Here is a 15,763-nt window from a genome sequence, read left to right as displayed (position 1 = left end):
CACATGCCCTTCCTTGCAGCTGTTGGTGTAGCTATAAATGACTGATGTTGGAAACATGCATTTCAGAGAGTGGTTTAAAGCAACTAGAAATTTTAAATAAGTCCCCAAGAGATGCTGAGAGAAATGCATTGATGTTCTTATCCATCTGTGGCAAAGAGAGCCAAGTAGTTGAAATAGCCCTCCCAGTTAAAAGATGGGAGTGGTGTTTATGAAGCACCTTGATACGAACTCATGACTTATACACATTAACAGCAATGCTTCTCAGCTTGTCTTCTACAATGGTAGGAGATTCAAACAGGGCTTACCTAGGTGTATATCAGCATTCTGGACTGAAGCAATGAAATGATGGTGCAGAACTTTTCAAGTACAGAAACTGGTGTGGTTAGGAAGCATCAGGCTATAATAGACTCCACGCAAATGCACACATTGCAAATGCTAACCATGTTTCTCTGTATTTTTAATCTGCCTGTGGGTTGCTTTATGGTAATGGCTAGGTTAATTTTAAATATCCGCAATGTGAACTGTAAGGCTTTAAAACATGCTTAAAATAAGAGGCCAGCCCTATTGCTGATGGTTTCTTCCAAGTTGAGACAGCTGCAAAAACTTTTCAAAAGTTTGTGGTCAGAAGAAGATACGGTATTGATCAGGTCTGAAGAGATGTGTGTGGCAGACTTCAGGTTGTCTCAAAGACCTCTGTTGTGCATTTGGAGAGTTGTATAGCTTCTAGGTTGTATTTTGCAAGATTCTGGTGGATCCATCATCACCATAGAAAACTTTGGAAGTATTTTTAAAAAATGACTGAAGGATACCAGTGGGTCTTCAGTTTCTCAGGTGGAGGTTCCATCGGTGGCAGAGGCTGACCTTGGCATAGATTGCTGTAAAAACAAGTGGTCTGCCTAACGTTCCACCTCTGTTCTGGCAACTAATTGAGAGACCTGGTGCAGCGTAGGACTGCAATGGTGGTATTCCAACGGAGGCTGTATGGAGAAGAGAGAGGGCATGACTGCTTTTTTTAGTAGTAGCCTGAAGGTGTGGTTCTACATGCTTCAGCTGATCTAAGTCCAGTCAAGTGGTGTTCTATGGGTGAAATGTTTTCAAAGCAGCTACACAGCTCTCTTAGAATTTCGGCTTTGTGGACTTACATGTGGACAATGTTCTCTGCTGTGCGAGTGCTATGCATTGTGCTTAAATTCAAGCAAGGGTAATTAACAAGTTGGATTTTCATGTTTCTCACATGTTGCTCAAGACCACTATTGAGTCAGCGGCTGATATAACATGACTTCAGCATTCTCATCAGCCATGCATACGTATACTTCCTCAGAATGTGTTGTCTCCTCCTAAAAACCTGTGCTTTTAGCTGGAGGAAGCGGTAGTATGGAATGCTTGCTACAATATAAATACATTTTGCATTTGTGTCAGGCTCTAGACATAGTAAGGTAAGCCATGGCAGATGTATCATATGTGATGTAAGAAGAACTGAGCATTTCATCCTTGAGCTGTCTGTCTTTGCAGTATTCAAGAGTGAGATGTATAGAAGTTCTTCCATATCCTGAAGGTCAGGGGCTGGCAGCTCAGTCTGAACTCCCAGTTCTCAGATGCTCAGGCAAAGATCCTGGGCTTGCATTTTGCTGACACAGCCAAACATGTTCTTTTCTGCTGGCTTTGTTGTGAGGGCTGCAATTTCTGGTGGAAATAAAGACAAGAAAGGGAAGCAAGGGTTGGGAGGAGGGCTGTAATGAGTGCAATTGTATTTTAAACTTCTGTAGCTTTTACTTTTGTGAACATCTGCCCTCCAGACAAGTGCAGAAGTTATTTTTTCAGCTTAACATACCTGCTAAGCCATGATTACTGTCTGAAGCAAGACATAAATTTGAGCCAAAGCAATGTTTTCTGGACAAATAACAGTGCTGTAAGGAAGTTTTTTACTCATGCTTTATTATGCAATAGAAGATGACACTTCTTTTCCACAACTGTGAAAGGTCACCTGTGGATTTCTAATAGCAGAACTTCACACACTGACTCAAAAAAAAAAAAAAAAAAAAAAAAAAAGAAAAATTGAGAGGTCTCTGCTGGGAAAGTATCTTTCTGTTACTGGGAAACTTGCTGGTTTCAGGCTGTATGCATTCCCTGAGCTCTTGCACGTTGTATCTCTAGGAGTTACCGTGATCTCAGATCCATCCAGTCCTTTACTTTCAAGGTCTACTTTCAGCTCAAGGCTGCTAGTGAATGAACAGTGCTCTAAGTATGAAAAACTAAAACACAGTGTTTTGCACACAATCCTGAATTGCAATCTACTATTTATTATATGATGGGATTACTTAGTGCTATCTTGTCATCCTGGGGAAACTGTTAAGTTTCTGTGAATCTCCCCTGTGCTTTGATCTTCGTGAATGTCAACTTGGTACAACCTGCAGTCACAGATCAGTACTTTCCTGAGCAACTGAAGAAGAGGGGGCTGCAAACCAATCCTGAACTACTCACTGTAGTCATCTGCAGTCAAGGCAGAGAAGGCTGAGAAGTGTTGCTAGGGCAAGTGAAGTGTGGTAGGCAGTTTCCCAGCTGTTCCTTCTGAGGCACTGGATTCAAGAGAAGAATTCCAGTAGCATGTTGATGTGGTTCCTAATTCCATCTTTTGCTGATGGAAGAGAATTCCTATAAAGGGCTTATAGCTGTGCTTTTGCACATAAGGAATGCCATCTGAGATGTGATTGGTTGTATGCTTCGGTCTGGTCGCAATTGCTTTGCTGCTGACAGTGCTTTGTCAGTCTCAGCTGTCTGAGATATCACTACGTGCCAGGAAACTGACTTTCTCCATCTGGACTTGGGATTTGATTGTAGCACTTGGAAGGAGAAATAATCAACTGTATGTCTACAGTACAATGGGATCAAGGTTGGGACCATAATGTAAACCCACAGTTTTCTAATTAGTGCTATATGCTGGTGAACAATTAAAAGCTGAACTTAGCACAAACAGCTGACTGGAAGTAACTGCTTACATTTTTTCCTAAACTGGAGAAAGGTTCCTTTTATACCACAAGATATCTTTCTGTTCTGTACTGATTTTCTGCCCGCTTGGGGTTTTCATTTTATTACTTTTTTCTAGACTATCATTTTTCTTATTTCCTTTTCTGTGTCCTCTCCACTTTTCTGGCTTTTGAGGCTTTACTTTCTTAACCTTACTGTTTCCAGGTCTACATGCCAGATTTCCTGTTCCTGCAACCCAGGTATGGGGTATGGTATTTGCTGGCCATTTTCTTGTTCTTACTTTCTGGTGTTTATATGAGTGATGTGGAGCTGTCCTTGACATTGTGAATAACTTTTGGTGACTTTTTCATTTCAAAGATTAAATTAAAAAATAATCTGCGAGCAACATTTAGGAATATTGAGACAGGAAAAATGAATAGATTGATTCACTTGGTTTAAACATTAATGAAGGTCACAAAAGCCTCTTGCACTCAGAAGGACATTTTTCTCTGTTCAGCTTCATGTTCATAGATCTATAATAATATAAAAGAAAACTCATTCTTCAAGTCAGGATGAAGTGGACTTTATAGAGAAATTATGGAGTAATGTGTCTTTTTTGAGGATGTGTGTTGTCTTAGTAAGTCATAAAGGTAAACACAGCCATAACTTCTGGCTTCTCACAGTTTGCTGAAGCACCAGTCCTGACCTGCTGAGATGTTGTGTCCTTAGTAAGAAATCAACTTCCCCAAGAGATATGTACACACTTGCTCAAGCAAATCTTGGTTTGATAGAACACAGCTTGTTTTCTTAATGGAGATTTGGAACAATGATTACAAATAAAATGTGACTGCTTTCTTTGTAGAATAGAGAATCTGGCTTTAGATGCTCTACACGTAGATTTAAGCAACAAGTTTCTTGCAAATGCTGCTGGAATTGCTTGGGTAGCCCTAATGTCCTCGTTCCTATTTGGAAGAGGAGTTTGGCCAGCTGCAAGCCTTGGCTGATAGCAGAAGCTTTCTGAAGGTCTTCTGCCTTGCTCTGGGCGCTGGGAGGTGAAAGCCTAAGATCTTATGAAAACTCCTCACCTCTGCTGGTGAGCTGGTGGGTGGATGACACGGGAAGTATTTGCAGATACGGACGAGGGGCAGTCTGCTTACACAGAAGCTGCAGGGACAAGTTGTTGCTCAGTTTGCACTGTATCTGGATGACAGAGTGGTCAGAGGGAGCAGATTGCTGACTCCAGCCAAGTGTTCACGTGTCCTGCAGTGTTAGGGCTGACTTCTGAGAAACCACAGATGTCAGCTCCATGCAGACATTCACAGCTTAGCCAGGAGGAAATGGATGACAGAGCGAGCTGCGTGCTGCCTACAGTAAAATATCAAAATAACTGGCTGCTTTGTGTTGGTCTCTAAGAGCTGCTAAATGGTCTGAGATGAAGCATGTGGCCATGCCCACATTTCCCAGGGTTTTCCTGGGTGTGAGTGTTGGCGGCCCAGCAGGGCAGCAATCTGCATGCAAAGCGATGCAGGACAGAGGGGCCTGTGTGGGGCCTGCAGTGCTGTGCTGCCGCTTCCTGTCGGGGGGCACGCTGTTCGAAGGGAAATGTGGTTGGGTTTCTTGGACCGCATCTCCTCCCCTGCTGTTCTCATGAGTGTTTCAGAGACTGTCAGGCGTGGCCTGAAGTAGCTTTCATTTAAAGAGGAATAGAAAGGGCTTCCAGTGAAGACAGAACCATCGGTAACCATGAGCTATTGACCTATGGCAGCCGTTCATGGAGGAACTCAATTCAGGTAATCTTATAACTTTCTGATGCCTCTGATCTCCTCAGTGATGGCCTGTCAAGCCTTGCTACCGTGACAAAAATATCACTGCTAAATTAATCCGCTGATTGGAGTATCCTCAATCTTGGTTTTCAATCAACGCCTTGATTATCATTAGTCAAGTATCCTAGTAAGTGGGAGGTTTGATTAACACATCACTTTAGAGCATGAATACTTTTGTATGTAATAGGATGGTTTCCTGATGCTTGCATTTTCACAATTCTGTGAAAATGCAATGTGCAAGACAACCATAGCATCACTCTGATACTTTTAGGGAAAGTTCATAATTCACAATTTCAGAATTTTCTGAATGAAGAAACAGATGAATAATTAATACCAGAAACTGCAGTGCTTGTTCCATCAGCTGTTAATGCAGTTACTGATTAACTGTGTTTCTTCCCATATTACCTAACAGCCCTGTTCTTACATATGACCTCCAGGCACTCAGTTCTGTTACAGAAATGCAGAAGTGCAACGTGAAATCCAGCAATGCCAGAACTTCTTAAAAGCTCAAGCGCAGACTCCTGCAGTTGTCCTTTATCTGCTAATTTCTTACCAGTGTTAAATAATGTCATTACAGCAGAGGCCTGAAGACTTGTTCTCTTCTTGCTCCTCTTTTATCCCTGCTTACTGTAGAAATATCTGAGATCCACAGCTGTAGGTTTTATTTCTTCTGAAATTGACCGTATGTTGGGCAAGTGAGGTACAGGTTACCACTCTACTGGCTCCATGTTAAGGTGTGGGGAATGATGCACTTAGGGTCAGAATCCTGGCAAGTGTCAGCTTGCACTTTTGGTTGAGGAATATTAATGCTATGATTTGGTTATTGTTGGTTCTGTTATTTGTGATGAGCTTAGTCTTTCTGATTTAGTCATACTGGAAATAACCAAGAGATTAGAGACTCAGTTCTAGTAACAGTTGCCTCTACTCCTCCAAAAGGGCGTGCTGTCTTGCTCTGCATGTGCCAAACATCTGATGCGATAGCTATCATGTAAAGGAAGGATGTGGGACTAGTGCTTTGATTTCCTCCTGTGTCACTGGGCTGCCCAGCACTCTCAGGTTGGAGCAGTCCACCTTTCCTCAGAACAAAGATTCCCAAAAGTGGGATCTGGTTCATGACTTCAGACAGTATCCATTATAATACTGAGTTAAGGAATTTATAACCTCAGTCTGTTTTCTGCAATGCTTAGTACTGCAGTCTGAAAACTCCAAAAGACCTTTAGTGCATAGCCTTGTCCCAGCAGTTTCTTTGTAGTCAAATCTGAAAATCTGTTTTGATGCAGTTTTAAAATGTCTGCCTTATCTACACATACTGTTCTAGGTTTAAGAAATACTGATATTCGTAGTGATACTTTACTTGAACTTTAGAGCTATAGTATTTCAGCTCTTCTCTTTCTACAGAAAATGTTAAAGCAATGGTGTGGTTGTACTTGTGAGTATTTGCCATGTGGAGCATTCACAAGCATGAAGTTATGTGCTGTTCTTTGTGATAAAACCTTCAGCTGAATAATTTGCTACACTTCTGTGGCTTAAAACTAGTCTCCTGAAAGCACAGTTGCATCTGCATAAATTCAGAGAGTCCTACTGAATTGTAGAAATTACAAAAAGTGTCAATCAAGAGATTAAAGATTAGATTTTAAAAATCTTTCTAATAAGTAGACACAGACTTTCTATTTCCTTTCTGTAGCTGGGAAAAGTATTTCCTGGCAGGGGTGTGAGAACTCTCAGCTACTTTAATTCTTGCTTTTCTTGCTACCGTTTTTTTTGTTTGTTTGTTTGTTTGTTTTTGCTTGTGTTATCAATATGTTTGCTCATCCATCAATATAAATATGTGCTGTTTCTGGGAGGCAGGAGTGAGAACACTGTTTTGTACGTGCAGATTGTAGGGTTACTGTAGATATTTACTTCTCTTGGCTCAGTTTGGGCAGAGTACTGTGATTCTTGCATGCAAAAGTATGTTTTGGTGTTTCAGATTCACTCTTGTATTCACTCTCTTGCTTGAGGATCAGGATCCCTTCAGACTACTGCCTTACGTTTTGCTTATAGACACAGTAGTGTACTCAGGAGTTGGAGCAAGCAGGATCCAGATAACTAAAGATACTGCTGATATGAAATAAAAGTAGGTTTCCTTCATTAACTTTAGGAGAGTAGGACTTCAAAGGCTGTTGCCCATTCTACAATGCACTCAGAGTGCGGCAGGAGTCAGATGAGTCCATTTGCTGATCTTTGTTATATGACATATTGACATACTAATTTTCCTATCCAACACAAGAAGGAAACTGTCTATATCATCAGGGAGTGGGTTTTTGGTTTTTTTTGTTTGTTTGTTTTGGGTTTTTTTTGGTTTCTTTGGGTTTTTTTTTTTTTTTGCTTCATAAGCATTTGCTGTGCTACTCCAGCACTTTTGTGTCTTTTTGAATTTTCCCCAGTTGTCCCCTTAGGGGAACGAATGAGGAAACTGTAGTTTCTCTTTCTTAAACTAGATCCCCTTTTCTAAACTTTGTTTTGAAAAGCGTATCAAGTTCTCCCCCACTTCTGTGCCTACTTCTCAGTGCTGATGTGTGTATATCCATGAATTTCCAGAAAACTGAAATAATTTAATGCGACTCTGTATGCTTTATTTTAGACTCAGGCTGCGACTCTGTAACTGATACAGAAACAGAAGACGAGAAAAACTCAGTTTACTCCTGCCAGCTTGCCATGAATGAAGAGCACAAATCATCCAAGAACACTGGGGAGCATCTGGTGGTGCAGCCTGATCACATACGCTGTGGGGTACTGTGTGGCCATTTCTTGGGCTATGTTCTTGTATGCTAGTGCAATGTGTTATGTTCTCCACAGTAGAGAGTTTTACCACCTGGGAAGAAGTCCCTAATTCATTTTTTGTTCCGTGTCCTCTCAGGCTCCCTCATTGTCCCTGCTTTATAAGCTTGGTTTCCTAGGCCAGGAATAGCTTGGTAACGTGCAGTATCACTTACTGATGGATAGTCTCACTGATGTGGTTGCATGTCCTCTGTCTTATGAAGCAAGTTCACACTTTTGACTCTTCATCTTCCATTCTGGTGAGATTTAATGCAGACAAGTGGAGTGCGGTGAAGGTACTGAGCAATTAACTCCAGAACCTGAATGCAATCTAGCATGGCAGTTCTGGTGCTTGTCCTGCAAATGACTCCAAAGAGCTTGGAGCTTAGCTTCCTATTTGAAAAACAGCTTTTCTTACTCTGAGATCCCTTCAGATGGAAAACACTAAAAATACCATGGATCCAGAAAGCGGGGTAAGGCACCAAAGGCTTTACCTCCTCTGCAGTGTACTTTTCAGTCACTGTGGCTGGGCTTCCATTGCATGGCTTTGTGATGTGGGGCACGAGTGTAGGAGGGACTGATTGTCAGAGGAAACTTCAGTGAACAGTTTAGCAAAGCTTCACGGCAGTGTTACTGCTGCTTTACATTACTTCCTCCTCTGTCCCCCTACCAGGAGCAGACTCATGCTCCAGTGCACTGAAGCAAAACTCGATGTTTTTCCCTTGTCCCATGAGTTGGCAAAACATCTGGATTGTAGTGCTTTTTCTTAAAGCACCAGTTAAAGCATGAATTCAGGCAACCTGTGCTTTTACTTAGAATCTGACCTTCATGCTTACAGGGAAACTTCTGACAGGAATGAAATCTCAAATTTGGTGGCAACAGTCTGTGTCATATCTTAGTAAAAAATTTTGAATGCTATGACCTGAGATAAGGCCAGATGTAAACTGTATACCATCATATGATGGGGAAGGAGGAATAACAAGCTTTCAGTTGACAAGTAGAGCTTCCCTTTCCCCTTGGCAGGGGCTGAGCACGATAAGAACAAAACTGTAAGTCTTATAGGTAGGTGAATGGATTTGTTGTGCAGTGTGTGTGTGTACCTTGCAGCATGCTGGATTTGTAGCATATCTGAGCATCTAACAAGAATCACAGATGTTTAGTGCTGGGTTATTTAGATAGTTCTCCCTCTGTCCTGGCAGTATGCTACTTTCCCCAGGCTGAGAGTAGATTATGTCTGTAATCTAAGGTACATTCAGAAACTGACATAAAGGATCAAACATTTTAGGAAGTGCCCTTGCCTAAACGTTTTTTGTTCCCTCTTCGGTGTGTGCAGCTTGATCACAGGATGTTTCGAGAAGTCATCAAACTGCTAAGCTGCTGCTAAGCTGATTTAAGCTTTTACAGAATTGATGAATTAAAACGGAGAAAACTGTATCTATGTGGACTTATTTATTTACTTATTTATTGCATCAATTCTATTTGCTTGTTCATGGGAATGGTACTGTTTCCCTTTGTATTTAATAGGCATCTGTTAGCACATTCACTTCATATGTGTCCAAAGCTTGGCTGAATATCCTGGTATCTTGACTTCCTTACTAGATGAACTTCTCCAGTGCTGGTGCCTGAGCCTACCACCACTAGGTGGCTGGTGGCAGTAGTGGTGAGAGATATGCCCTGTCCCTGGATGTGTTTGGGGCCAAGCTGGATGGGACTTTTGGTAACCTAATCTAGTGGGAGCTGTCTCTGCCCATGGCAAGGAGGTTGAAGCTGGGTGGTCTTTAAGGTTCCTTCCAACCCAAACTATTCTATCATTCTGTGATGTTAATAAAGTACCCTTTACAATGATATTAAGAAAGATACAACTCCTATAGCACAGCTTCTCAGTGTTTTAAGTTAAGGATAAATTCCTTAACTGGCAAGAAGTGGGTAGGAATGAACTCTAGAACTCATTGAAAGATACAGTTGTGGAAGAAGACTCCCCTCTGTCTTGGATCACTGGATCACTTGTTGTCTGTTGCTGCTGGGCTGCTTGCATTGGCCGAGGCAAAGTTTATTATGTTTAGCATAAGTCTGGGGCAAGAAAGCCTTTTCAGTTTTTTTCAGATTAGCTATTATAATATCCAGTGTAGTAAGCCGTGTAAATGGCTAAAAGTCAGGTCTTTGATCTTTAAAATCCTGAATGAGAATTGAGCAATATTACATTGGTGGCGTTAAAAGCTCCAAGGCATGACCTAGGAGATCTCCTGGTTTCCAGAACTGAGAATCTGTTCCAGAAATTCACTTTCATAATTCACATAAGTAGATATTAGACATGTTTCGGGCCACAATTAAAGACTTGAAATGTGATAAAATATTGGAGTTATTTAATGTCATAACTGACTTCTTAAAAGCAGAGCTGGTGAGAATTTTACAAACCTGAAATTTTAGTCTTTTAAAATTCAGGCTAAAGACACATGCTACAGGGTAGAAAAAAATAAGAGAAATTGGATAAAGCTCCTGCAAGTCCTTCAATCTCCAGAATATATTCATTTTAAGCTTCTTTCTTTGTTTCTCAATAGAACAGGGCTGTGCTGCTTGAAGGATGAGGCTGCTGTGCTTGAAACTAAGTCAGTTTTTAAATAGCATCACAGAGTTTTTATCAGCTTAGTGTCTGTATTTCTGTTACTGTGAAATGTAACAGAAGCCACTTGACCAGTTATTCCATAACTGGAAGATATTACTGAAAACCACTCGGGATTGTGGAAATTACAGACTAACTTATGTGTTAGTCATGATAACAACAAAATCTCTGGAAAATGGGCTTTAAAGTGTTCTTATGTTGTAAACCTGTATTTTCTAATGTCTTTTCTCTTAGGTACAGACCACTGTTTATATTATCATGAAATGTAGACTAGATGACAAAGTGAAAACTGAAGTTGAATTCTCTCCAGAGAACTCATCATCTGTGCGTGTGCTGGCTGAGTTGGAGAATGAATACACAATATCTGTGGAGGCTCCAAGTAAGATGGGCTGAGAGTTTCTCACTTCCCCACCCCACATTGCATCTCTTCTGTCCCAGCCTGCCTGTTCTGAAAAATGTCAGAGGGGTAAGGGTAGAGACTGCAATGTGGGGAACAGTAGGACCAGGAAATCTTGGACTTGTGTTCTTGTCTGTGATACTTTTGTGGTGTGGAACTGAGGAGAAGCTGCTTGAAGTCTGTTTTCCCAGCAGCAGTGTCAGGATTGCAGTATGGAAACACCTTAGTGGAAATTCTGCAGGCAGGTGACATCACATGAAGCGCTTTGAACTTAACTGGGTTAGTGTTATAATCATGTTAGCGTTCACAGACAGTAAGAGAAGATAAGTGCAGGTAAATAATTGCTTATGGTACTTTTTAAATGTTTAATGATCTCTGTGTGAGCTGAAACTGTTTAACCTGACTTGCCTTTTTATTCAGTTATGTTCTGTCACTCTGGATATTTATATTTACAAAAGCTTAGGTTGTCTAAGCTTTAGGTTCACTAAACTTTAAGGGCAAGGTTTTTGAGCCCTACAGACTGATAACAGTTTCCCAGGATGATTTTATTTAATCTGCTTTGGTCTGTCCTGTTGAAGAGCAAATATACTATGTTTAGGAATAGAGAGACTAATAATCATTATAGCAAAGACTCTTGTAAAGACTGTCAAGTGCGTGGCTTTAAAGAAGATAACCAAACTCACATGAAAATGTTTAACTTCACCTGTTCTAAATCAAGACTTTGGATCTAAACACCTGGAAACTAGCTTACATGGCTTCCAGCGTGGGAGGGATGAAGAGCTGTTGGAGTGGAGTGTTTCCCTTGTCTGTTCTTAATGATGATTTCTTCTCTTCCCTTTCAAAGATTTAACTTCCGGGACAGTGCCTCTGCATATATATTCAGGGGACTTGATGGTGGGAGAAACGAGTGTCACCTATCATACTGACATGGAGGAAATCAGCAGTCTGTTGGCTAATGCAGCCAACCCAGTACAATTCATGTGCCAGGTAAAAGCTCTAGCAAACAGCTGGAACATGGCTTTTCTCAGAAAGTAGATATGTGAATATAAGCAAAAGTGCCTGCCACAAGGTAGCCCTTTTGAAATGAAGAAACACAGTTTTTTAGGGACTTTCTTATAGCCCTGGTGTCCCTATTTAGACCTTGATTTGAGAAGATGAGAATGACAAACTTGATACAAGTAAAATTATTACAGATGTTTGGATATTTGAACCAAAGGGTTTTTGAAAAAGATGTGATGATAACTGATTCAAACTTTGTGAGTTAAGTAGGATAAAATAAAAGGATTTGTTTATTCTTAGCTCTTATTTATTTAAAGCCAATCCTTAATTCTTATATGACATTTTGCAGTTAGGATAGCTGAGCCCTATTACAGAGTAAAACTTGTACAAATGTGTTCTCCAGGTCTTTTGTGTTTACTCCCTGCCTGCACGTCCCTGTTAGCTGTGTGACAGAAGCCTATAGAATAGTGTTGATCACCAGCACACCTGTGCCAAAGAATTTGTCTCTCACTTCCTTTTAAATTCAACTTAATAAGCAGTTATTACTGGGCTGTGCTCCTACCTGGGGAATAGGCATACTCCACAGTCTTTGGCTAAGAACCAGTCAAAACCCAGAATGTACACCAGGGCAATTCAAAACTGATTTATTTGTACTTAAAGAAGTAGCAGTACTTCATTGGAATGGTGAGATTATATCCATCAAGGTAGTAGGAAGTAAGTCTTCTGTGCTTCCAGTTGTGTGAATGACTTTCTTGTACTCTTCTTGTGGAGTGCATAGTTCTTATCTGTTCAGATTAATGATCTTCTGTTTCTGGACAAAGAAATTCTATGTGTTTCTTGCTTATTCTGAACAGTTCCACCTTAAGTGTTTATGCTTAGTTTTTTTCCCTACATGTACTACATAAATAAAACTTAATACATAACCATGTAAATTTCATCTTAAATAAATCTCCATAATTCCACAAAATTCCACAACCAAAACCACTTTCCATCTCTCTCTAGGCCTTTAAAATTGTTCCATACAGCATAGAAGCTCTGGACAAACTGCTGACTGAGTCACTAAAGAAGAACATTCCTGCCAGTGGCTTACACTTGTTTGGAATCAACCAGCTGGAAGAAGATGATATGACAACAAGTAAGTTGAAAGATTTTCGCTTTATTTTTAAAATTCATATCTATAGACTGTTTTTACTTTGGAAAACCTGTAGCTCATGGTTCCTGGATAGGCTGTCTGAAAAAGTCTTAAATTTTAGCCAGGTAGCTAAATTTAAGATGCCTATAGAGGGAGGATTGCATATGGTTGTGTGACCCTTCTTCGTTACATATTGCATCTTATAGTTTGACAGATACGGCTATGTAGACAGCTTCAGCCACAACTGAAGTCAAAAGGTAGTGCTCCCCCGAATGTCTCACTTGTTCTCCTGATCCCATGTGGCATTTCTCCCAGTCCAGTCCTTTTCTAACCTTGTGAATCTGTTCTAAGGTGCATAGTAGGCAGTTGGATCAGTGTGTTACCATGATGTGGTTGCCTTACAGCAGCTGGAAATTAGTGGAATTATGATGTAAGAGATCCTTCCAAACCTCTGATCCTATCTACATTCAACTAATGCAGTGCCAGATTCCCTGCTAAAGATCATAGGATTCAGACCTGGAGATGTGCTAGATACCTCAGCTACTTCACTTGTGCAAAGTTAGCTCCGTCTTAAAAACAGTATATGTACTCCTCAGGGTTTCAGGCTTACTTCAGTCAGTGTGTTTGCTAGGATGTTTGTTTCTCATTCACCATCTTTGTTGCTGCTGGAGAAAAACTTAGATTCTAACAGGCTTCTGTTCTCACAGATCAGAGAGATGAGGAGTTGCCAACGCTGCTTCACTTTTCTGCAAGATATGGGCTGAAAAACCTTACTGCTTTGCTGCTGACGTGCCCTGGAGCACTGCAGGCCTACAGTGTAGCCAACAAATATGGTCACTATCCAAACACGATAGCGGAAAAGCATGGCTTTAAGGACCTCCGACAATTCATTGATGAATACGTGGTAAGAAGGAGCAGCATTCTTCTACATTGTCCTACAGCAAGTGTGGATATCAAGTTTGGCACTGGAAGTGTTGTGTGTGAGGAATGCTGAGGTAGTAAAGGGTGCAGGGTGATGTGGTAGGGTGTAGGAGGCAGATGTACAGCCACCATGAAAGCTTCTGTGCTTGAGGGTTGGTTTTATCTCTGGAGCTAGGAAAATTCATAGGGGAAAGAACAAAAAAAGATGGAATCTGAGCCTGCTATGCTGGGGTTCCTTGTCATTCATCCATCCAGTGATGTTTCTGCAGACACATGGTTCCTGATGTACATTTCTAACGTCCTGATCTTGGCAAAACTGCAGCCCCTTCCTCTCCCTCCATGTGAGAAACTTATGAGAAAGAGTTCTGCTGTCCTGTGAATCGAAAGTTGTTGGTATTACTTGAGCAGCTGACTTCTATGAGGTTTCCTGTTAGTTTCAGAGAAAAGGGTGGTCTGTATACTCCCACTAGGTGTTACATGCTACTGCTATTGCCAAAAAGCTGAAACTGAATCTAGTTAACAGAGTTAAAATTTGTTTTCTTGGAAGTGCTCTGCATGTGGCAAAACTCCCTTTATCTTAAGCTACGCTTACTCCAAAATAGCCATTGATAAGCCTTTGTAATTTTAGAATGAACTTTTCTTGTATTCTAGGAGTTTGTAGATGTCAAGTAGAAAATGAAACTGAGGGGCAGAAAGGCGGTAGTGGTTATTCAGAATGGGTCAGCATCTCCTTGTTTCACCTTAATTATCTGCCATTATAGCTTAGATCATGGAGACTGGCCCCAAAAAACTGTAGTGTGGATTTAGCTCCTATGAGAAGCCTTAGTCTTTGGGAGTGGAGTGCTCTTAGAAGGCTTTTTCCACTAGCGGTGGGAGAGTGATGTATTTTACTTTGTATTTATTCTCCAGATTCTTTATTTTTTTTTTTCCTCCTTGGACTTTTTTCTTTTCAGGAAACTGCAGATATGCTGAAGAGTCACATTAAGGAAGAGTTGATGCAAGGCGAAGAGGATGAGTCTGTTTATGAGTCCATGGCTCATCTTTCTACTGACCTGTTAATGAAATGTTCCTTAAACCCAGGTTCTGATGAAGAGCTTTATGAATCTATGGCTGGATTTGTCCCTGGTGCCCCAGAAGACCTTTGTATGTATAATCACTATGATATTCTGGGCTTAAAAACCTCAGCTGCTCTGTCTCTCTCATATTTAATATGGTCCTGGTTGAGTTTCAAGAGTAAAGGCTGGTTACAGTTTTTCCATTGTAAGGAAATCAAACTCCAGTTTTGATGTTGGCTGGTTGTAGCGGAAATGCTGAGTCACAGCTTGTAGCAGTAATTGAGCACCTGGTGGAAAGCAGGGCCAACTCAGGGGAGCTCAGGTGCATGCAATGCTCCTGAGTGACTGGAAGGGGTGGAGCCAGGATCCACCCCTTACAGACCTCATGTAAAGGTAGGCAGTGGAGGCCTAGGGTATCTCTTTGGAGATCCTTGCGTACCTGCAGCTTTCTGAAGGTAAGCAACTTCTTTCCTTTATTTCTGTGCCCACAGCTGCTGCACTTGAGCAAATCCACACTTACTGCAGCCTGCGATCCTGCTGCTCTGCTGTTATTGCTGCACTTTCCATCGCGTTACACTGGCTTATAAAATTGCTCAAAGGCTTCAGAGCCAAATTACAAGATCAAGAGCTGTTTCCCCATCTCCGAATGGGATTCTCAGACTAATTCTGAAGAAGAGAAAAATATGTTTAATACCACTAAGACCAACTTGTTGTCTTCCATTTCTGGGACATACAGAAATCCCAGAGACTGTGAAATGGGTATTCCTTTCTTTCATGGATGCAAATCACACGCTTTCTGATAGCCTAGTTGAAAACTGGTAAATTACAATATGATATTCTGTCAAACAAGCTACACTAAGTGTAACAGCTCAGGTAGAGATTTTCCTGCCCTCACTTACTCTGACAGATCTTAGAAAGGAATGTAGTTGGCATTTTGGATGGAGTACACCATGCACAGCATGCTTGGCTGATGGGCGTGGAAATGAAGAGCTAACACATGGCTGCCTATGGATGGGAAAAGTTGTGTAGTCAAAGCCTCGGTCAGGCAAGTCC

At 41.1% G+C, this 15,763-nt stretch overlaps 1 protein-coding gene across 4 annotated transcripts in view; it reads left to right on the top strand.

The window, feature by feature from the left end:
* The window catches only part of PIK3AP1 (phosphoinositide-3-kinase adaptor protein 1), a 45,292-nt gene that overhangs the window by 15,107 nt on the left and 14,422 nt on the right, over positions 1-15,763 (top strand). For 3 of the 4 annotated variants that reach the window (XM_031602116.2, XM_031602117.2, XM_090145098.1), the window contains 6 exons: positions 7,411-7,559; positions 10,441-10,585; positions 11,448-11,590; positions 12,605-12,737; positions 13,442-13,638; positions 14,609-14,798. In XM_031602116.2, coding sequence (XP_031457976.2) covers positions 7,411-7,559; positions 10,441-10,585; positions 11,448-11,590; positions 12,605-12,737; positions 13,442-13,638; positions 14,609-14,798 — 957 coding nt within the window. Of the gene's footprint in view, positions 1-3,959; positions 4,755-7,410; positions 7,560-10,440; positions 10,586-11,447; positions 11,591-12,604; positions 12,738-13,441; positions 13,639-14,608; positions 14,799-15,763 lie in introns of those variants that run through there. The other variant, XM_031602118.2, reaches the window with a different exon arrangement.

Source organism: Phasianus colchicus, chromosome 8 (genome assembly GCF_987193195.1).
Source record: "Phasianus colchicus chromosome 8, bPhaCol1.hap1.1, whole genome shotgun sequence".
In the NCBI taxonomy this organism is placed as follows: domain Eukaryota; kingdom Metazoa; phylum Chordata; class Aves; order Galliformes; family Phasianidae; genus Phasianus; species Phasianus colchicus.
This window is presented reverse-complemented; position numbering and strand designations above follow the sequence as displayed.